Consider the following 24,392-nt stretch of genomic DNA (forward strand, 5'->3'; position numbering starts at 1 on the left):
AACTTTTTGCCTGTTTGAGATGTTCTGCTGCGAACTGAACGGGGAGGTGTTCGGCCGATCCCTACTCCCTTGTTATCTCTCGCCTTGACTAATGCAACTCCATTCTCATTGGCCTACCTCTCCATAGGCTATCCACCCTTCAGTCTGTCATGAATGCTGCTGGCAGACTTATCCACCTTACCAACCACTCAGTGTCTGCCAACCCTCTCCGCCAATCTCTTCGCTGGGTCCCAATCACCCAAATTAAATTCAAAATGCTAACTACAACATACAAAGCCATTCACAACTCTGCCCCGAACTACATCACCAATCATGTCTCCAAATATCACCAATCATGTCTCCAAATCGCCCTCTCCGCTCCTCTCAAGACCTCCTACTCTCAAGCTCTCTTGTCTCCTCCTCCAATCTACAAGAACATATTTGGGGGCACACCATACAATGCATTTAAATTCAAGATGGTGCTGCTATAAGACCTACAAACAGTACAAAATATTTTACAGCGCACACATACAAGAATGACATTTCCTGCAGGGCTAGTTAAAAACACCTGAACATATTCAAAAAATACGGGGGTTTGGTCACACTATATGGTCATATAGTGCTAAGCCCACTTACTGCGACAAAGTACCCCGAATTAGTGGGTCCTACACTAGTAATAGAATGGAAGATACTTTGTCTCAACCATGGGAGCTGAACTCCTCTATGTGGGATAACTGAAAGGGATACATCCTAAACACTGGTGGCCACTAAATAGGAGGTAATGAGGAGGGGGAGGGGTTCTCCAGCCCAAAAACCTGGTCAGGGCCTATTACAACATACAAGAACATATTTGGGGGCACACCATACAATGTGTTTAAATTCAAGATGTTGATCAAAATATTTTGTACTGTTTGTAGGTCTTATAGCAGCACCATCTTGAATTTAAATGCATTGTATGGTGTGGCCCCCAAATATGTTCTTGTATGTTGTAATAGGCCCTGACCAGGTTTTTGGGCTGGAGCACCCCCCCCCCTCCTCATTACCTCCTATTTAGTGGCCACCAGTGTTTAGGATGTATCCCTTTCAGTTCTCCCACATAGAGGAGTTCAGCTCCCATGGTTGAGACTAGGGATGAGCTTCGTGTTCGAGTCGAACCCATGTTCGACTCGAACATCGGCTGTTCGATCGTTCGCCGAATTGCGAACGTTATGGGCCGTTCGCGCTAAATTCGTGTGGCGCGTCACGGCCCATAATTCACTGCGGCATCGCAGTGCATTGCTGGCTGATGATTGGCCAAGCATGCACTATGACCCGCATGCTTGGCCAATCACAGCGCTGTCAGTAGAGAGAGCTGTAATTGGCCAAAGCCAGGGTGGCTTTGGCCAATTATGGCTCAGGGGATTTAGTACACACCCCACACTATATAAGGCCGCCTGCACGGCGGCCCTGTGTAGTGTGTGTTCCGGTGTGCTGAGAGATAGAGAGAGAGAGAGACAGTGTCATTTGATTTGAGTTAGATAGATTAGGCAGAACAGTCAGTCAGTTAGCTGCACTTACAGTGTATTGTGTATATATATGCATCCCAGGTGTTGCATATATATATATACACTGTATTCAGTTTAGCTAGATCCGTTCCTGTTATCTTCTATCTAGACTATTTACATTTAATGCAGTGCGTCCTGCTCACAGTGTTCAGCTAGATCCGTTCCTGCTATTTACATTTAGTGCAGTGCGTCCTGCTCACAGTGTTCAGCTAGATCCGTTCCTGTTATCTTCTAGACTATTTACATTTAGTGCAGTGCGTCCTGCTCACAGTGTTCAGCTAGATCCGTTCCTGCAATTTACATTTAGTGCAGTGCGTCCTGCTCACAGTGTTCAGCTAGATCCGTTCCTGCTATTTACATTTAGTGCAGTGCGTCCTGCTCACAGTGTTCAGCTAGATCCGTTCCTGCTATTTACATTTAGTGCAGTGCGTCCTGCTCACAGTGTTCAGCTAGATCCGTTCCTGCTATTTACATTTAGTGCAGTGCGTCCTGCTCACAGTGTTCAGCTAGATCCCTTCCTGTTATCTTCTAGACTATTTACATTTAGTGCAGTGCGTCCTGCTCACAGTGTTCAGCTAGATCCGTTCCTGCAATTTACATTTAGTGCAGTGCGTCCTGCTCACAGTGTTCAGCTAGATCCGTTCCTGCTATTTACATTTAGTGCAGTGCGTCCTGCTCACAGTGTTCAGCTAGATCCGTTCCTGCTATTTACATTTAGTGCAGTGCGTCCTGCTCACAGTGTTCAGCTAGATCCGTTCCTGCTATTTACATTTAGTGCAGTGCGTCCTGCTCACAGTGTTCAGCTAGATCCGTTCCTGCTATTTACATTTAGTGCAGTGCGTCCTGCGCACAGTGTTCAGCTAGAGCCGTTCCTGCTATTTACATTTAGTGCAGTGCGTCCTGCTCACAGTGTTCAGCTAGATCCGTTCCTGTTATCTTCTAGACTATTTACATTTAGTGCAGTGCGTCCTGCTCACAGTGTTCAGCTAGATCCGTTCCTGTTATCTTCTAGACTATTTACATTTAGTGCAGTGCGTCCTGCTCACAGTGTTCAGCTAGATCCGTTCCTGCTATTTACATTTAGTGCAGTGCGTCCTGCTCACAGTGTTCAGCTAGATCCGTTCCTGTTAAATTCCTACTGACCGGCAGGCTTGTCTGGTTACAGTATATAAAGCTACCTGAAGAAAATTACAGGTGTTCTATTTGATCCTATTAGTACCACGGTCAGGCAGCTAGACTATTTACATTTAGTACAGTGCGTCCTGCTCACAGTGTTCAGCTAGATCCGTTCCTGTTATCTTCCTACTGACAGGCAGGCTTGTCTGGTTACAGTATATAAAGCTACTTGAAGAAAATTACAGGTGTTCTATCCCAGCTTAGTGCAGCTACAGGCCATTAGTATGTCTGGAAGGCCAAGAAGGAGAGGCAGACAGTCACAAGCCAATAAGAGAGGGCAAGCAGGCTCTGTGTCTAGTGCTGGTCGTGGAGACGGTGCATCCTCATCAGCACGTGGCCATGGGACACGCTTGGCCTTTTTTTCGGCAGCTGGCCATGTTGAGCCGCAACATGCGGAAGACTTGGTCGAGTGGATGACCAAGCCGTCCTCATCCTCCTCATCCTCTCTCACCCATGCCCAGGGTGCTTTGTCTGGCAAAGCAGCGGCCTCTTCCCTCAGCTCAATGTCATCAGTGACTCCTTCCCTAGCTCCACCATGTCCTCATGAGGATTCCCTCGAACTGTTTGACCACAGTGTTGGGTACATGCTCCAGGAGGATGCCCAGCGTTTGGAAGGCTCTGATGACGATACTGAGCTCGATGAAGGCAGTAACATGAGCGCGGACAGAGGGGGTGCCCAAGAAGGACAGCAATCTGGCAGTCATGCTCCCCCTGCTGCAGCATACTGCCAGGTTTGCTCCAGTGATGAGGAGGGAGGGGATGATGAGGTCACTGACTCAACGTGGGTGCCTGATAGGAGAGAGGAGGAGGAGGAGGAGGAGGAGGAGGAGGCGGCAGCACATCACCAACGAGGCAGGATGCCCTCCAGGGGCCAGCCTAAGGGCAGCACATTGACTGCATCACACCCCAAAGCTCCACATGTGCAGGGCGCTGCAGTCTCTGCGCGTTATTCAAAAAGTTCTTTGGTGTGGGCCTTTTTTGAGACGAGTGCATCAGATCGCACCGCTGCTATTTGCAACATATGTCTCAAGCGTATCTCGCGTGGCCAAAATATCTCCCGCTTGGGTACCACATGCTTGACCAGACATATGTTGACCTGCCATGCAGTTCGTTGGCAAGCGTATCTAAAAGACCCACACCAAAGAACAAAGAGGATCTCTCCTTGCTCCTCATCAGCTGAGATTTCCAACCCCACTAGACCTTCAGTCCTCTCTGAGACCTGCAGTGAGAGGAATGAAGGTGTAGAATTAGGTGTGTCACAACCAAGTACTTGTGGGCAATCTGCTTTTGGTACACCGACGTCAGATTGTACCAGGCAAATTTCCCTGCCCCAGCTGCTGCACCGCCGAAAGAAGTTTGCTCCCAGCCATCCACATGCCCAGCGGTTGAATGCTAGCTTGGCAAAATTGCTAGCACTTCAACTGCTGCCTTTTCAGTTGGTAGACTCTGCCCCCTTCCGTGAGTTTGTGGAATGTGCGGTTCCTCAGTGGCAGGTACCCAAACGCCACTTTTTCTCACGGAAGGCGATTCCGGCTCTCTACCGGCATGTGGAAGGCAATGTCCATGCCTCGCTGGACAGGGCGGTCAGCGGTAAGGTGCATATTACCGCTGACTCATGGTCCAGCAGGCATGGACAGGGACGTTACCTAAGTTTCACGGCGCATTGGGTGACTCTGCTGGCAGCTGGGAAGGATGCAGGACAAGGTGCAGTAGTGTTGGAGGTTGTTCCGCCACCACGCCTCCAAAATGCTGATTGTGACACACCTCTCTCCTCCACCCCCTCCTCTTCTTCTTCCTCCATGGCCTCTTCCTCGGAACCAGCGGTGCTCCGTAGGCGTTCAAGGGGCTACGCAAGTACGCAGGCCAAAAGATGCCATGCGGTGCTTGAGCTGGTGTGCTTGGGGGACAGGAGCCACACTGGGGCAAAGGTTCTGTCAGCTCTGCAGGGGCAGGTTCAGAGGTGGTTGACGCCACGCCAACTTAAGGCAGGAATGGTGGTTTGCGACAATGGCACCAACCTCCTCTCTGCCCTCCGACAGGGACAAATGACCCATGTGCCCTGTTTGGCTCACGTCCTTAACTTGGTGGTGCAGCGGTTCTTGGGCAGGTACCCGGGCTTACAGGATGTCCTGAGGCAGGCCAGGAAAGTCTGTGTGCATTTCCGCCGGTCATATAATGCCAGTGCTCGGCTGACGGACCTCCAAAAGGAGTTTAACCTGCCCAAGAACCGCCTAATCTGTGACATGCCCACCAGGTGGAACTCAACGTTGGCCATGCTGCAGCGGCTGCACACGCAGCAGAGGGCCATCAATGAGTACCTGTGCGACTATGGCACCAGGACAGGGTCAGGGGAGCTTGGTTTTTTTTCCCCACGCCAGTGGGCCATGATCAGGGATGCATGCACTGTCCTGTCACCATTCGAGGAGGCCACGAGGATGGTGAGCAGTGACAGTGCATGCATCAGTGACACTGTCCCCCTTGTCCACCTGTTGGAGCACACGCTGCGTGGAATAATGGACAGGGCACTTGAGGCAGAACAGAGGCAGGAAGAGGAGGACTTCCTTAGCTCTCAAGGCCCCCTTTATCCAGACAGTGTTCCTGCGTGCCCGCCAATCACACAGGAAGAGGAGGAGGAGGAAGAGGAGGAGGAGGAAGATTGTGTCAGTATGGAGGTGGAGCCTGGCACTCAGCATCAGCAGCAGTCTTTAAGGGATCAGTCCCAAGAAACACATGGACTTGTACGTGGCTGGGAGGAGGTGGCTGCGGACCATGTCGTTCTTAGTGACCCAGAGGACTCCGGACCGAATGCCTCAGCAAACCTACGCTGCATGGCCTCCCTGATCCTGCAAAGCCTGCGTAAGGATCCTCGTATTCGTGGTATCAAGGAGAAGGACCAATACTGGCTGGCAACCCTCCTTGATCCACGTTACAAGGGTAAGGTTGCGGACCTTATCTTGCCATCGCAGAGGGAGCAGAGGATGAAACATCTTCGGGAGGCCTTGCAGAAAGGTCTGTGCAACGCGTTCCCAGAGACTGGGAGGTTACAAACTCCTGTTTCTGGACAACGTGTTGCTGAGGCTTCGGTCAGTCAAAGAAGGAGCGGTGGAGAAGGTGGCCGTCTGACCGATGCGTTCAGACAATTTTTTGGTCCGCAGCCCCAAGGTATGATCGGTTCCAGCAACCATCGCCAGCGTCTGTTTTACATGGTGCAGGAATACCTAGGGGCAAGATCAGACTTGGACACCTTTCCCACCGAAAATCCTCTGGGTTACTGGGTCTTGAGGATGGATCACTGGCCAGAGCTTGCACAGTATGCAATTGAGCTACTGGCCTGTCCTGCATCCAGCGTTCTTTCGGAACGCACATTCAGTGCTGCTGGAGGCGTGGTAACCGATCACAGGGTGCGTCTGTCCACCGACTCGGTCGATCGGCTGACCTTCATAAAAATGAATGAGTCTTGGATCACCACCAGCTACCAAGCACCTGATGCTGATGTAACCGAATAATTTTTTTTGAAATCTCAGATCCCTTCAAAGACTGCCTATGCTGATGCTGAGTGACTATCCCTGAGTAATTATCCTCTTCCTCCTCAATCATCACGCTGATAGCTTGTAAGAACATTTTTGGTTCTGGGCGCCACCACCAGTGCCTAAGGCACAATTTTTCAGCCCCTGTTTAACAGGGGCGTGTAATTACAATTTTTGATGTAATACTTTGCAGCAGGGCTCGTTCCTGCATTCCAACTAGAGTGTCTGTGAGGGGTTGCAGTGTTGTGGCACCAGCACCAGTGCCTAGGGCCCAATTTTTCTGCCCCTGTCTAACAGGGGCGTGTAATTACAATTTTTGATGCAATACTTTGCAGCAGGGCTCGTTCCTGCGTTCCAACTAGAGTGTCTGTGAGGGGTTGCAGTGTTGTGGCACCAGCACCAGTGCCTAAGGCCCAATTTTTCTGCCCCTGTCTAACAGGGGCGTGTAATTACAATTTTTGAAGCAATAATTTGCAGCAGGGCTCGTTCCTGCGTTCCAACTAGAGTGTCTGTGAGGGGTTGCAGTGTTGTGGCACCAGCACCAGTGCCTAAGGCCTAATTTTTCAGCTCCTGTTCAACAGGGGCATGTAATTACAATTCTTGATCTAATATTTCACAGCAGGGCCCTGTGAGGGCTTACAGTGTTGTGGCCACAGCAACACCTAAGGCCCAAATTTCTGCTGAGTATATAGGGCAGGACCCTACTTTCAAACATCTAACTTACAAACGACTCCTACTTGTAAACGGAAGGAGACAACAGGAAGTGAGATGAAATCTACCCCTAGGAAGGGAAATTCTCTCCTGTAAGAGTTAATATGGGAAAACAAGTTCTCCTTTCCACTGATGCTTTCCAATCCTTGTTCCACAAAAAAACCCAAATTTTCAAAAAACATTTTTCATTGGGACAAAAAAGTGAGGTGAAATCTTCTGAAGAGGAGGAAAGACAGCAAAACAAATGTCACAGGGGTGATAACCCTTCCCTATGTTTTCCAAAAAGCTTAGAAAAGATTTTTTGGCTGGAGCTAAACACGTTAAAAATGTTCAAAATTACAAACAGATTCTACTTAACAACAAACCTACAGTCCCTGTCTTGTTTGCACCGCCTGTATACTGCTGTTCAGAGTATATAGGGCCTGGTGGCCCCACACCTTTCCTTATTTTAATTTGGGTGCGGGGTTCCCCTTAATATCCATACAAGACCCAAAGGGACTGGTAATGGACTGGGGGGTACCCATGCCGTTTGTCTCACTGATTTTCATCCATATTGCCATGACCCGACATGACATTAAACCCGCAAGCAGTTTTAAATGAGATTTTTTCCTTTAAAAATGACATTTGGTGCAGGGACTGTTCTAAACATGGGAAACACGCGTCACTTTACAGGCATACTATAGACACCCCCCAGGTACGATATTTAAAGGAATATTTCACTTTTTTTTTTTTACTTTAAGCATCATTAAAATCACTGCTCCCGAAAAAACGGCCGTTTTTAAAAGTTTTTTTTGCATTGATACATGTCCCCTGGGGTAGGACCCGGGTCCCTAAACCCTTTTTAGGACAATACCATGCAAATTAGCCTTTAAAATGAGCACTTTTGATTTCGAACGTTCGAGTCCCATAGACGTCAATGGGGTTCTAACGTTCGTGCGAACTTTCGGTCCGTTCGCGGGTTCTGGTGCGAACCGAACCGGGGGGTGTTCGGCTCATCCCTAGTTGAGACAAAGGATCTTCCATTCTATTACTAGTGTAGGACCCACTAATTCGGGGTACTTTGTCGCAGTAAGTGGGCTTAGCACTATATGACCATATAGTGTGACCAAACCCCCGTTTTTTTTTAATATGTTCAGGTGTTCAGGTGTTTTTAACTAGCCCTGCAGGAAATGTCATTCTTGTATGTGTGCCCATGGATCAGGTGTCACCATAGATCAGGTATCCCAATCAATGACCCCATAGAGCATGTTTCCCATCAGTGTCCCCATAGATCACTGATTTATCAGTTTCCCCATAGATCAGGTGTCCCCAATCAGGTGTCACATCAGTGTCCCCTTAGATCATTGATCTATCAGGTGTCCCCATCAATCTGGTGTCTCCATCAGTGTCCCCATGGATCAGCTGTTGCCAACAGTGTCCCCATCGATCAGATGACACCACTGATGTCCACATCGATGTCCCTATAGATCTGGTGTCCCCATAGATCAGGTGTCCCATCAGTGCCCCCATAGATAAGGTGTCCCCATAGATCAGGTGCCCCCATCAGTGTCCCCATAGATCAGGTGCCCCCATCAGTGTCCCCATGGATCAGGTGCCCCCATCAGTTTCCCCATGGATCAGGTGCCCCCATCAGTGTCCCCATGGATCAGGTGCCCCCATCAGTGTCCCCATGGATCAGGTGCCCCCATCAGTGTCCCCATAGATCAGGTGCCCCCATCAGTGTCCCCATAGATCAGGTGCCCCCATCAGTGTCCCCATAGATCAGGTGCCCCCATCAGTGTCTCCATAGATCAGGTGCCCCCATCAGTGTCCCCATAGATCAGGTGTCCCCATCAGTGTCCCCATAGATCAGGTGTCCCCATCAGTGTCCCCATAGATCAGGTGCTCCCATCAGTGTCCCCATGGATCAGATGTCCCCATCAGTGTCCCCATGGATCTGGTGTCCCCATGGATCAGGTGCCCCCCTGGATCAGGTGTCGCCATCGGTGCCCCCTTGGATCAGGTGCCCCCATCAGTGTCCCCATAGATTAGGTGCCAACATCAGTGTCCCCATAGATCAGGTGCCCCCATCAGTGTCCCCATAGATCAGGTGTCCCCATCAGTGTCCCCATAGATCAGGTGCTCCCATCAGTGTCCCCATGGATCAGATGTCCCCATCAGTGTCCCCATGGATCAGATGTCCCCATCAGTGTCCCCATGGATCTGGTGTCCCCATCAGTGTCCCCATAGATCTGGTGTCCCCATCACTGTCCCCATAGATCAGGTGTCCCCATAGATCAGGTGTCCCCATAGATCAGGTGTCCTATCAGTGTATCCATAGATCAGGTCCACCATCAGTCTCCCCATAGACGAGGTCCTCCCATCAGTGTCCCCATAGACAAGGTCCCCCCCATCAGTGTCCCCATAGACGAGGCCCCCCCATCAGTGTCCCTATAGACGAGGTCCCCCCATCAGTGTCCCCATAGACGAGGTCCCCCCATCAGTGTCCCCATAGACAAGGTCCCCCATCAGTGCCCCTATAGACAAGGTCCCCCCATCAGTGTCCCCATAGATGAGGTCCCCCCATCAGTGTCCCCATAGAAAAGGTCCCCCCATCAGTGTCCCCATAGACGAGGTCCCCCCATCAGTGTCCCCATAGACGAGGTGTCCCCATAGACTAGGTCCCCCCATCAGTGTCCCCATAGACGAGGTCCCCCCATCAGTGTCCCCATAGACTAGGTCCCCCCATCAGTGTCCCCATGGATCAGGTGCCCCATCAGCATCCCAGTAGATCAGCTGTCCCCATCAGTGTCCCCATAGAGCAGGTCTAACCATCAGTGTCCCCATAGAGCAGGTCTAACCATCAGTGTCCCCATCAGTGTCCCCATGGATCAAGTCTAAGCATCAGTGTCCCCATAGATCAGCTGTCACCATCAGTGTCCCCATAGATCAGCTGTCACCATCAGTGTCCCCATAGATCAGCTGTCACCATCAGAGTCCATAGATCAGTTGCCCCTATGTTCCCATCTCCAATCTATTCCTCAGGCTTTGTCACTGTGTCTGCTGTGTTGGGCTAAGCTATGTAAATGTGTGAGCAGAGTCAGCGCCAGCATAAGCTCTTCTTTAGGGACCCCCAAAATTAGCGCCCCCCCCATCTCCTGGTGCCCTCCTGGGCTGCCTTATGCTGTCGCCGGCCTTGATGATATGTAGGGTAGACCCAAACATTAGGTCCGAGCATAAGTTCAAACTGCAAACACTCTTTTCAGAGAAGACAATCTAAAAAAAAAACAGAAACTTGTGATCTACCATGTGAAAATCTAAATGATAATTAGAGATGATTAAAGGACAGCTGCTAGCATAGATCACGTCCCATATGCTCGTGCCAAAAAGTTTTATACCAATATAATGCTGCACTATCCAAATGTAATCATACGGGAACCGTACTAAATCATAATATTACTGGGTGCAGTTATATAGTGGTGAGGGGATAGGCCGGTGTGTGAGACAGTGGAGTGTTCTCAGAGCGGGAGAGGACACATCACCACAGCGACTTTATATTTGTCTGGATACAGAGTGGTGGGCTCATAGCACCTACTAAATGTGAGTACCCCAATATAGGGAATATTGTCATTTTACATAAAACTTTTAAAACGGTAATACACTATCCATTTTCCTCTGTTTTCCATATGAATATTGCTGAAAGCAACCATCCAAGGATCTGAATGCTGACCATAAACCCCGAGGTGGTATAAAAGCGTGTTCTGACCGAGCTTAGGTGCGAGGTGACACGCTCCAAGGTGAGCACATACACCAAAGGGGGAGCACAAGAGAGGACACGAGCACTTTACTGTTATATCATCTGTTTTATCATCTGCAATGAGCACCAGAAGAATGGAGGAGTTATCAATGGACTTTATGCTGAGATTTTATGGACACAGATTAATGTATGAATTAGTTTGGCACAAGAGCACTTTAAACACAGTTCACTTTATTTCTATATTGATTATTGTATATTGATGCACTTTTATATAGATTTATGTAAATTACAGGTGGTCACTGCGATTATTGCACAGGGTTGCAAATTTCTCTATTATATATGAATGCTACATGTGTATATAGAGGAGTGTATGCTACACGGGTTGTCATTGGGAGGATCGCAATTTTTAATTCATGATTGCAACTTATAAATCGCATAAGTTTGCATTATTATATTCACTAGATTTTTCATACAGGAATAGAATATCTCACCACCACTATTTATCTGCAGCCAGTAATATTATGACTTAGTACGGTTCCCGTATGAGTACATTTGGATAGCGCAGCATTATATTGGTATAACACTGTTTAGAGAAGATCTGAACTTTAAGGATGTTTGGATGGAATTCCTCTCACCAAATGTCCCCCCGAAACATTACTTGAGCGATCGTTGTCTCAGGCAATGTTCATATACTTGACCTCTAGTCAGGTACAAGAGGTTGGCCAATATTGGTCACAGTAAAGTTTCAGCCCAAACACTATAAAGCGACTTCACAGCACTCTTGTCAGTGTGTTGGTGAATTTAGTGTGAGTGAAGGACAACCAAACAAGATATTTGGGGGGCACACCCTAAAAGATCCATTAAAGATGGTGCAGCCATAAGACCATATAACAGAACAAAACATTACAGCACACACAGGCAAAAGACATTTACCTCCTGCAAGGCTTATTTAAAACACCTAAACATTAACAAAAAACATTATCAAAAAATATGGGGATTTGGTCACTCCATATTACTATATGGTGCTTAAGCCCACTTACTGCGACAAAGTACCCCATGATTAGTGGGTCCTACACTATCCATAGACTAGGAGATCCTACTTCTCTGAACCATGGGAGACATACACTCCTCTATATGGGAGAACTTGAGGTCTCCACCTATGACACAGGTGGACACTAATGAGAGGCACTGATGGGGGAGTTTGTCTATTGTATGGATTCTGACCAAATCCTTTTGGGCTGGAGCACCCCACTCATAATAGGGAAGCCTATCATTCCTCCAACTAATCTTCTACCACTTCCATCAGCTCATTCCCCACAATTACAACCTTTTGTACCACCTGCCCCACCATATTAGATTGTAAGCTCTTCTGGGTCTCTTAATCCTCTTGTATTTTATTGTATTGTAATGATATTGTCTCCCTTTGTTACTGTAAAGCATTACGTCTACTGTTGGTGCTATATGAACCCTGTATAATAATAATATTAAATATACCTTATTCATATGAAGGCAGTAATTATATGTAGGAAAATCCAACAGGCCAAGATAATCAATAGATCAACTTAGGTACAATCATCCTGCCCATACATGGATTGAAAACTCGGGCGGTCCCTGCTGAATCGGCCTGATTGTGATCCATGTACTGGAATATTCTGTACACAGGATTTCAGACACAAACTTTATAAAACAATGGTATCTGCCCTGAATAATCAGAGTCTACACCCAATAGACAATAGACAGGAGATATGGTGGACAATGGTGATGGGATAGACTACAAACCGTAAACATACAATGTACAATAGTACAGGTGACCCTCCCAGGCAGACAATAGGAACAGTAAACAATGACAGTATTATGCCAATAACTACCGAAACCAATTCAACAGAAATACCGTATATACTCGAGTATAAGTCAATCCGAGTATAAGTCGAGGCCCTAATTTACCACCAAAAAATGGTAAAAAATTATTGACCCGAGTATAAGACGAGGGTGAGAAATGCAGCAGCTACTGTAAGTGGAAAAAGAGGGTCAACAATGCCCATCTGCAGCTGTATACCTCTCTGTGTCCTGTGTATATGTGCATGTGTCATGTATATGTGCATGTGTCATGTACCTGTGTCCTGTGTATATGTGCATGTGTCATGTACCTGTGTCCTGTGTATATGTGCATGTGTCATGTACCTGTGTCCTGTGTATATGTGCATGTGTCATGTGTATATGTACCTGTGTCCTGTGTATATGTGTCATGTGTCCTATACCTGTGTCCTCTGTATATGTGTCATGTGTCATGTACCTGTGTCCTGTGTATGTGTCATGTGTCCTATGTATACGTGCATGTGTCATGTACCTGTGTCCTGTGTATATGTGTCATGTGTCCTATGTATATGTGCATGTGTCATGTACCTGTGTCCTGTGTATATGTGCATGTGTCATGTGTATATGTACCTGTGTCCTGTGTATATGTGTCATGTGTCCTATACCTGTGTCCTCTGTATATGTGTCATGTGTCATGTACCTGTGTCCTGTGTATGTGTCATGTGTCCTATGTATACGTGCATGTGTCATGTACCTGTGTCCTGTGTATATGTGTCACGTGTCCTATGTATATGTGCATGTGTCATGTACCTGTGTCCTGTGTATATGTGCATGTGTCCTATACCTGTGTACTCTGTATATGTGTCATGTGTCATGTACCTGTGTCCTGTGTATGTGTCATGTGTCCTATGTATACGTGCATGTGTCATGTACCTGTGTCCTGTGTATATGTGTCATGTGTCCTATGTATATGTGCATGTGTCATGTACCTGTGTCCTGTGTATATGTGTCATGTGTCCTATACCTGTGTCCTCTGTATATGTGTCATGTACCTGTGTCCTGTGTATATGTGCATGTGTCATGTACCTGTGTATATGTGCATGTGTCATGTACCTGTGTATATGTGCATGTGTCATGTACCTGTGTATATGTGCATGTGTCATGTACCTGTGTCCTGTGTATATGTGCATGTGTCATGTGCATGTGTCATGTACCTGTGTATATGTGCATGTGTCATGTACCTGTGTCATGTGTATATGTACCTGTGTGCATGTGTCCTGTGCATCCTCCGTGTGCCGCTCTGCACCGATCAGCGCGTGCGGCGGCCATTCACTGTTCAAAAGCCGTGCCTCCTCCTCGTCCATGATAGGCAGAAAACTCCATTTCCCAGCGGTCAGCCTATCAAGGACATTCTCTCATCCTCTTTCCATGGACGAGGATGAGAGAATGTCCGTGATAGGCTTACGCTGACTGCCTATCACAGACGAGGAGGCACGGCTTTTGAACAGTGTGAGGCTGCCGAGTGGTATGTAGCACACGCTGGCCACCGTCTGCCTGCATGACACGCTGATCATGTAGGCAGACGGCGGTGACTCGAGTATAAGTCGAGGGGGGCACTTTCAGTCACAAAAAAGGGGCTGAAAATTTCGACTTATACTCGAGTATATACGGTACCATTTTTTTACCACAAATTATTCTACCTTTCTAAAAAAAATACAGTGCATTTAGTGGACGCAAAATCTAAATATTAAAATATATATATAAAAAAAATTGTTAAGGCTTAAAAAAAAAAACAACAACAAAACAAGCTTTTTTTCCTTAATAACATAAACAAATGTGAAAAAAAAATCAAACTGTAAGACTTTTTACAAAACAAAAACATTTCTGTACTTTTCTAGCAAAAAAATGCTCTTATGCTTAAAAGTATGAGCTGTAAAGCTTTCCATACTAGACATGGCAGCCATTTCTAGCAGATGGTACGCATGGTCTTCAAGTAATTACCTTCATACTTTTCAGAGTTACACTATCAAGTTAAGATAATGCAAGAAAAGAAGCCATAATAATAAGATCTACCCTGAGTGGTCTCAGTCTACACCCAACAAACAATAGACAGAGGAGGAGCTGAGAACAATGGTGACAGGATTCAGTAATTGCGATAAACAATCAAACAATAGTAGACGGGATCACCTAGTTTAACATTTGACAATGACAATGGCTTCCAATCCAACACTGAAACAATAGTAGAGGTAAACGCTTAGACAGACAATGGCTTCCATTTCCACCAACCAACAATATTTGCAGTTTTGTATGCCTGGAAAGACACCAACTACTGATAATATTGTGTGTTAATGGCAATGAATATTAAAAATTATAGACAAATACCCATAGGAATGCCAGAAGAAACTTAAAATATGTCATATTCTGATCCACTGACCATATACAGCTTTAAAGTGGTTGTAAACTCTCCCCGACAACTTTGTCCTGTGTAAATCAGCATAAAAAAACCCTAATGAACACGGCTTGTAGATATCTCCTTTACTTGCTTAACATTGTTGTAATCCCTTTTGTTCTTTAGAATGACTTCACGGAGCATGCCCAGATCTCCCCTGATTTACGGCACTCTGTGTACTTGTCTGTCTATTATCAGATATTATCAGATCTTCCTATGGCACAACTCTGAAATCCCACGAGACTTCACAATCACTCAGAGCTTCCTACTACACCCCATGTGACCATGTGACATCACATGCAGTGTAAACCTGGCCATCGGACAGCATTACTGCAGCCTTATCAGCTGAAGCTGATAAGACTGACAAAGGCAAACACTAGATAATTGGCACAAGTAAATACTATGAAATAAAACAAGTCAGCTATGAGCAGTAAAGCAGGGTTGCCATAGAAACGTTGGATTGAGAAGGAGGCTTGGTTAGCAGTACAGGAAGTGCTCAATGTAAGGGCGGAAATACACTCTACTGTGGACTCAGAAAACAATACTTAAGATGGTGCTGCCTAACCTCTGGAAACAAGTTTTTTTTAAAGTTTCTTTAAACAGTAAGTAATATGCGATTTGGGCTGGATTACAGTGGCTATAGTTTGATAATTACTTATTATAATGGACTAAATGAAAAGCAGCATCAAAGTGGGAGAGTTTACTTCCTCTTTAAAGTTTTTACATTGCACAGAAAAACAAGTGCAACTATAATTTATCCACAACTGTTCTCACTGTTTTCAGTTCAAGCATCTTCTATAAAATTTAAATTTTTCCAAAAATATGGATACTAAAACCCGTGTACATTCCCAAAATTCCTTAGGCTGCTTTTAGATTTAATTTCATACAAATACAGTTCATTTCAATGGATCAAGTCAGAATAAACTAACATAAAACAAGGCTTTTCAAAAAAGTTTAATCTGCCAACCCACAAAAACAATATTTTCTTACATTATTAACAGAACAAACAACTAAGAAAATGAAACAAACAAAACACACTTCCTGTTCGGTCTATAATCCCTATTAAACTGACCAGATTTTAATGGTTCTTCCCATATACTTTTCACATAAAATTTTAGGATATATAAATATAATAATGAAAATGTTGTACATTCTCCCTCCTAGAGTTATTCTAATACCCCCCCTCCCCCAACTAAAACAACAAGGTACCCGCTTCAAGTAAATAGTATTGCTGGGGTGGCAATCACTGATTGTAATCTGGATCAGTTTAAACCCCCCAAAAATGACTTTACTTTCATAAACAGATGTGGGGGTTGTGGTGAAGATATTATCAGACTTGTATAACCAGTGGTAATAGGATCAGACACTTAAGTGGAGATCCATCCACAACATTTTTTTGGGTACAGTAAAAGGACCTGAATATGGAAATCCAGCAATCTAATAATTTACAAGGTAATTCTCAGCCATGTTATATTATCCAACCTAATACAGAGTAGTTGGGTATTTCCTGCATTTCCTCCACATTGGGTCTATGATTCCTTATGCCTTGTAATAAGATCAGGCAGCATGGGGTACACTGGTGAGGTCACCTCCTTACCTTCACCCCCCAAAAAACTATGCATTTTACTCATGTCATGTTCTTCATTTTAAAGAGTTTGCCCCCCAATGTGATCTGGGTCTGCCACAATGGCACACTCTCTGTTTTTTGTTTTGTGATATCAAACTGAACATTTATGCCCTGTACACATGATCGGACATTGATCGGACATTCCGACAACAAAATCCATGGATTTTTTCCAACAGATGTTGGCTCAAACTTGTCTTGCATACACACGGTCGCACAAAAGTTGTCGGAAAATCCGATCGTTCTGAACGCGGTGATGTACAACACGTACGTCGGGACTATAAATGGGGCAGTAGACAATAGCTTTTGTCTCTTAATTTATTCTGAGCAGGCGTGGCACTTTGTGGGTCGGATTTGTGTACACACGATCGGAATTTAACCGATCGGATTTTGTTGTCAGAAAATTTTATAGCCTGCTCTCAAACTTTGTGTCAGAAATTCTGACAGAAAAAGTCTGATGGAGCCCACACACGATCGGAATTTCCGACAACACAATCCAATCGCACTTTTTCTGTTGGAAAATCCGACTGCGTGTACGGGGCATTAGAGTAACGTGGACAGATTGTGGAAACAAAATACAACAAATACAATGTGACAGTAAAGATACAAATATCATCATTTCAAGGAAAGTTCCTTCAGATCTCTCCAATGAACATATAAATGTCGGAGCACATGGGGGATTCTTAGCAGTTCCATTCTACTAAAAATGACAAGTAATGCAGCACCATAGCAGAAAAGTGTGTTTTATCCTCAAACTTTATATGTAAATCCTCTGCTTGTATAAGATTAGTGTACACCACAAGAGTCTGCAAAGCATTCATGAAGCTTTTGGTGATCGAGAATCTTTGTTGTTTAAATAATAACTTCAAATTCAGGGCCCATTTACAAAGAATTTCAACATTTTATGGCAGATTATATTGGTCCCCCCTTTTTTTAGTCTCTAAGATGAATATAGTTCTATGCTACTTTTATGATTGTATACTGTATTTATGATCTATATCTGGAAGAAGGAATGTGTTTACTAATACAGATGTTTTTATACATGATTTTAAAACATAGAATTATAGTTAAAGCGTGTCAATGTATTTGATTTCAACATTTTTGAATGTTTGGAATGTAGTGGCTTGATTTTTTTGAATTTTTCGAAACATAATAATTTTTATTAAGTTATTAAAATCCTTCAGATTACCTAATTTTAGGCTCAGGTTTCAACCCTCCACCCAACAAAATAGAATAAACAAACTCCATAGATATGGACCTACCCGCCCCACCCTTCTAGATCTCTTTCCAAAGTCTCCAGTCATATGTTAATCAGCAGCTCCTGTGTGTTGGCCAATCAGATTCTCCCATCAATTAGCAAAAGCCACTCTCTGCCCACATATAAACCTCACATACAGTATATCCAGTCCATACCAATCTTACTTTTACTTGAAGCAAAAGTGAGTTTGTATTTCTATTGACTACTTCATCCTGCAACTATTTCAAGAAGAACTAACAGGTTGGGAAGTCTACAAAGATTCCACTAGTGAAGACCCAGTGAGATCCCATCTGTACCTTCATTTTCTCAGGTTAGTCATAGTTTTCTCTAAAATATTAGGATCTTTCTTTTAGAACCTGTTGTCTACTCTCTGGAACCTATAACTTAGCAGTGAGCTAAATAGGCAAACTCTTTAATGTATTTTCAATTTAGATTGATTTTTAATTTATTTCTCCTGCCATGGTCAGAGTAGAGATTCATACACGGATTGGAAATCCACATTATCTTGCAAGACTTATTTTTTTTAAATATAACCAACCTCATACATGGAGATGTTCTGTCTTACATTTTTACTTCATAGATAGAACGGTGAAATCTTAGGTTATTTGATAATCTCCATGATCCAACAGTTGGGTGTGAAAGCACAATCCAATTTTTAATAGTATTTTGGGTTCCAAATTCCACCATTACGATTTGTTTTTAACTTACACGGGAGTGTTATTTAATTTCTCTTATGCCTTATTGTTACAATACCAGTGACATTTGCACCTCTAACTAGAATGTTCATAAATTCTAACCAGCTGCTCTCTACTAGTGCTGTAATTTAGAGATCATCTTCAACCAAAACCCATTTCTTGGTTTGTAATCTCTGTCAGCTTTTACCTGTCATATGTATCCATCACTGGAGATGACACAGAATATGATATCTCCCCAACTACATCTTTGTTCATGTATCCTTAAAAAATGAAAGGGATCTTCTTAGGTTGTCTTTTACACTGTTTCAATTTTTAGTTGGGTCTGAAATATTTTTTTTTTCTATAAATTTGTATTTGAATTATAAAAGACAGCTATACATATTACATACATGAGCACAAATGATGTATAGTAAATACATTATTCAGTAGTCTGTACATATATAACTCTTGATAGAAGAGCAATAAAGAATTTTACAAAACAAAAACAGGGAATAGTAAGCAGAAGACTTTCAGATATCATATTAGCATCCTACAAGGTACACAGTACTGAATATCAGAATAAGATTAACATCTAGGGAACACCAAAACAATATCACTGAGCCCCTTCCTGACATCTATTGATATGCTAAATCTTGTGGAGAGAGTAGATGGAAATGTTATATATGCCCAGTAAGTACAGTCCAGATGGGTCATGTTTGGCATTTTTGATGGCAAACATTAATTCAAATTGTGTTTGCACATTGAGATTTTGTAAGAAGATTGATTTGTCAGGGGAGACTGTTTGCAAATATTAGTGTCCACCTGTGTCATGGGTGGAGACCTCAAGTTCTCCCATATAGAGGAGTGTATGTCTCCCATGGTTCATAGAAGCAGGATCTCCCAGTCTATGGATAGTGTTGGACCCACTAATCATGGGGTACTTTGTTGCAGTAAGTGGGCTTAAGCACCATATAGCAATATAGCAATATGGTGTGATAAAATCCCCATGTTTTTGGAAAATGTCTAGGTGTTTTAAATAAGCCTTGCAGGAGGTAAATGTCTTTTTTGCATGTGTGCGCTGTAATATTGTGTTCTTCACCAAGAACGAGAGCCGCACCGCCCATCCGTCATTTGATGGTGGGCGGGCGGCAAGTGGTTAAAGAGCTTTTGTTGACCACACATATGAAGTGAGGGAAAACCTTCCCACTGACATTGGAAATGGCAATAAAAAGTTTACAGATGTTCTAACCTGTTCTTTTTTTATCCAAATTCTTGGATTGGATTTGTGCCTAAAGTATAAGGAAGTCATGTATTTGACTCTATGTGAGATTTTAGTAATTCATTTTACTTTACAAAAGGAACGTAAAACTGGGGACTTTGTAGGATGGCACTCAGGGATATAAATTCAAAACCTAAAAATAAAATAAAACGTGACTAATACATTTGGAAATATTTTTGTAGATTTGATTTTTATATCTATGTTTTGAATTTATATCTCTGGGTGAAATCCTAGAAAGTTGTTACTTTGTTGTAGACATGTGTTGGTTTGGAATGATGGCGCTCTAGGTCCTTTGCCCAGTGTCATTGTCTCTCTTTGTCTTTGTCTTTTGTCTCTCTGTCTCTCTCTTTGTCTCTCTCTTTGTCTCAGTTTCTGTCTCTCTCTTTGTATTTATAATCTATAATTGTATGCATCTCCAACATCAGATTAAGGTCTTGTGTAAATAGAATCAGTTTGATGTCCGTTTGAGACCCTTCTAAAATAATATATATAATATGATGACAGGTGAATTTAAGGTTACTTCAAGTAGGGTTTGCATTACCATAGACTTATATAGGAATACAATACCCACTTGCTGTAAACAAAAGCCAATCTTTATAGGCCCAAAATGTATTTAAAAAGAACTGTAAGCATATACCTTCCTTAAAATCGCTGTCTTTAATTATAGTACTACCCTTCCATCTAATGAAGGTTACAATTAATAGATGTTGGATAATATCCAGAGGGATGTTACATAGTTAGTAAGGTTGAATGAAGACACCAGTCGAACCAGTTCAACCTATGTGAGTGTGTTTTTGTGTTTGTCACTACCATTTTCCATATCCCTATATATTACTTTCTTTATAATGTGCCTCTAAGTTTTTTTAAATGATCAACAGTCTCTGCTGACACCGATTGTGGAAGGGAGTTCCAATCCCTTACCACTCTGACAATAGAGAAACCCTTATGCAGTTTAAGCTTACATGGCTTCTCCTCCAATTTCATTACATGGCCATGTGTCTTCTCAAGCTACCTGAGAATGAATAGTGCTCCCCTATGCTAGAATCACCACTGAGATATTTTTATATTGCCATCATATTTTCTCTTAAGCACCTCTTCTCCAGGAAGAATACGTTTATTATTTGTAGTCATTCCTTGTAACTGAGTTCCTACAGCCACCTTATTAGCTTTGTTTTCCTTCTCTGGATTCTCTCCAGTTACAGCACATCCTTCCTGAGGACTGGTGACCAGAACTGGACAACATACTCCAGATATGGCTGAAACAGAGTCTTTTAAAGTGCTAGAATTATAGTTCTATCTCTTGTGTTTAATGCTGTTTATTAGAGATTCATGTGAAATAAAACTAATTTGTATTTTCTGATGTTGTGATTCCAGAATGGCTTCTAACATTGAGGACGTGACCAAGAACACCGCAAAGAATCTCCTTGAGCTCATCTCTGAAACCTCTGAAAACCTGAGGATGATGGAGGTGACTGACTTCTTTGACCCCATTAAAGAGCTTGGGAGTGGATCGTATGGAAAGGTTCTGCTGGCCAAACATCGGGGTTCAGGTAAACTTTGTAGCTTCATTCATGTAAAGAAAATATTTTTATTTTAATCATTTTTGTTTCTAAATTAGTGGAACAAATCTAAATAAAAAATAACTAACAGGTAAAGTTTCTGTGGTGATCAGGGGACCTTGCATCACTAGAGGAGGGCAAACTACAGTGAGCAAGTCTACTATAATGTGCAAGTATGATCTTAAAGCCCCATACACACTATCAGATTTTCTGCTTATTTTTGCCTTCAGATTTACCAAAACCAGTGCAAGGGCCTGCCTGATTGCATACAAATTGAAACTCCTAAGGTTTGACCTCATATTATATGGTTTTAGTAAATCTGAAGGAAAAAAATCAGCATAAAATCTGATAGTGTGTATGGGGCTTTAGAGAGTATAGTCAATGTTCTGGGGCTCCTCTTGGGATTTAGTTCTATTTAGCGCAAAACATCAAGAAAGTTTGAGCAGATGCCTAGAGGGTCTCTACTTCTAAACTGAGAATCTGAGATTTAACAGAATGGTTCAGCTGCAGAAAATTTCCAATGCTTTGAGCAGCATTCTTTAAAGTTTTCCAAGCAACCCCTCACTTCCAGTTTTTAAGTGATGATTATGGATCCTAATAATTCAGTGCTTTAGATTTACACAAGCTTTTAACTAAATTCAGTAGGATTTTAGCGTGCTTCATCATTGTTTGGTTTATGATGCTAATTATCTTTTTTTTTTTCTCCCTCTTTCCAACAGATGAGTTGGTGGCTGTAAAACTGATGAGCAAGAAGACAACTCCAAAGGACAACTTCCTAATGGAATATGGCATGTCTCTTAGTCTCAGCAGCCATCCAAATATCATTGCAACCCACGAGATCGTTTTCCATACCAGCAGTGACTATGTCTTTGTCCAGGAGGTGGCGTCAGCTGGAGATCTTCTCTCAATAGTAAAGGAAAGGGTAAGTTTGTATCAGAAATTGAATGATATTTAAAAAGTTATAATTTCTATCCATTGCTCCTTTTAAAGCATTTCTGAGGTTTAAGGAATCCTCTCCCAGTGCAGTGAGCTGGTGGGACCTATAATGAGCATAAGATTGTTATTTTAGGTATGTGACTCCCTCAGTTGTGAACAAAGTTAATAAGGATGGAGTAAGGTGGGTTAAGATGGATCTTGCACCATTAATAGAAGCTCCCACTTTGCATGCAGGTTTCATTTAAGTATACTCCTTGTGTATGCAGCTAATGTATCTTCTGCTTTCCTGTGCAAGAGATAAGATGAGTTTTATATTTGGGTAACATTTTGCTATGTTGTCTAGCAATTAATTTTGTATTTTTTTTTACTATAGGTTGGTTTGAATGAAGATATAGTGAAGAGCTGTGTTCTACAGATCGCGAATGCTTTGGACTTTATGCACAGCAAAGGAATGGTCCATCGGGACATTAAACTGGACAACATTTTGCTCATGGACATGGAATGTAATAATGTCAAGCTGGCAGATTTTGGACTGACAATGCTCCAGGGAACTCAAGCACCCTTTATGCCATGGTTTATACCGTACTCCGCTCCGGAACTGTGCACCCTAAAACAAGGGGAAAAGTTGCTGCTGCACCCGAGCATTGACATCTGGGCCTTTGGGGTCATGATATACGCAGCTATGACAGGGTCCTTCCCCTGGAGAGAAGCAGGGAGTCATGACCTCAAGTATCAGAAGTTTGCTTGGTGGCAAACACAGAAGGATCTGACCTTGTCACCAAGAAAGTGGCGACAATTCTCTATTGAAGCCAGGAAGATGTTCTGGGGCATGTTGGCCCTCAACGCCTCTGAGAGGTGTTCTGCTTTGGATGTTTTAAAATATGTCCACCTGCCTTGGAAAGCAGAAATGCCTCCAGAGAATCTATCCAGGAATACGGTAGTACATATGACATAACTGTGCATGATGTCCATTATGGAGCCTTATCAGGCGCTGTGTTGTGTCTTCTTCTAGATCAAAAGAAAATCCCCCTCAATATTGGAGGAGATGGATATCATTTAACACGCTTTCGGTCACCTATTAATTACAAGACGGATGTGTTGGATGTACTCTGGGACTTGTACAAGCCTCATGTCCTATGTGACGGTAAGACATTTTAGAATACTGTAGACTTTTTTGTGTAAATCTTTAACTGCTAGATATATCTGCACAAATTTTTGTTGGTTTTCTTCTCTATTTTACTATTCATTGTCAAGTGTAATAAAATGTGGGTTTTGCAATTGTTCTATAGCAGGCGTGTATGGTAAGTATATTATTGTCATGACTGAAATAAAGATCTTAATTACTCTGTTGCAGCTGACTGAGGAATCGTTGGATACATTGATGGAATAATTAGGTTACAGAGCCTGAGATCAGCAAGTCCCCCCCAGCTGCATAGTGTAGTAACTTTTACTATCCTGTGGTTACTCCTCCTGTGCATTGGGTGGTGCTCTTGTGCTTCTTCGCCTCTTGTTTATTGAATATTACATAATTATGTTTTAAAAGCCATTTGACTATTTTTTTGTTGTTATTTTGTTTTGTTTAAAAGTTTTTAAGGTTTTTCAATGCACAAGAATAAAAACAATGATCAGTTTATAGTCGTACATAAATGATTGATTCCATTCATAAACAAGATAATAATAACTTTTAGTAATATCCACAGAAACCTGGTGGTGCATAAGATTAAGGAACCATTTGGGTCTAACCCAAAGGAAAGTAAGGTGAGACATGTGGGGGACTGTGTGTCGGACTGATAGAGAAACCGGGCGTGCCTCCGAGGCACCCAAACACCCCTATTGGGAACAAACTGTGAGTGGGTGGGGGCAATTATAGCCGAAATGTGTCTCTTTATTCCTTCCAGTTCTCCAGGGAGTATATTCGAGTCACTCTCTGTCACATTTTACATTTATCTGCATGGATGTGCCGTGAGGGGGAATCCCCTGGCACTATGTTAAAGTGGAATGTTGTACATTTTAGCTGGGGTAGCTCTAAAGCCTAATGTTGAACCTTAGTTTCTGTTATTTGGGGGGGGGATGCTGGGTGAGGTGAGTGAAGTGTGAGTTGATTAGCTGGACCAGGTATCCAGAA

At 43.4% G+C, this 24,392-nt stretch overlaps 1 protein-coding gene across 1 annotated transcript in view; it reads left to right on the forward strand.

Annotated features, from left to right (window-relative positions):
• The window catches only part of LOC141129172 (ribosomal protein S6 kinase alpha-6-like), a 45,455-nt gene extending 22,233 nt beyond the window's left edge, over positions 1-23,222 (forward strand). Inside the window, exons 6-8 of the mRNA XM_073617012.1 lie at positions 21,147-21,322; positions 22,051-22,253; positions 22,641-23,222. Coding sequence (XP_073473113.1) covers positions 21,147-21,322; positions 22,051-22,253; positions 22,641-23,222 — 961 coding nt within the window. The remainder of the gene's footprint in view (positions 1-21,146; positions 21,323-22,050; positions 22,254-22,640) is intronic.
• The last annotated feature ends 1,170 nt before the right edge of the window (positions 23,223-24,392 follow it).

Source organism: Aquarana catesbeiana, linkage group LG01 (genome assembly GCF_042186555.1).
Source record: "Aquarana catesbeiana isolate 2022-GZ linkage group LG01, ASM4218655v1, whole genome shotgun sequence".
Taxonomy (NCBI): Eukaryota; Metazoa; Chordata; class Amphibia; order Anura; family Ranidae; genus Aquarana; species Aquarana catesbeiana.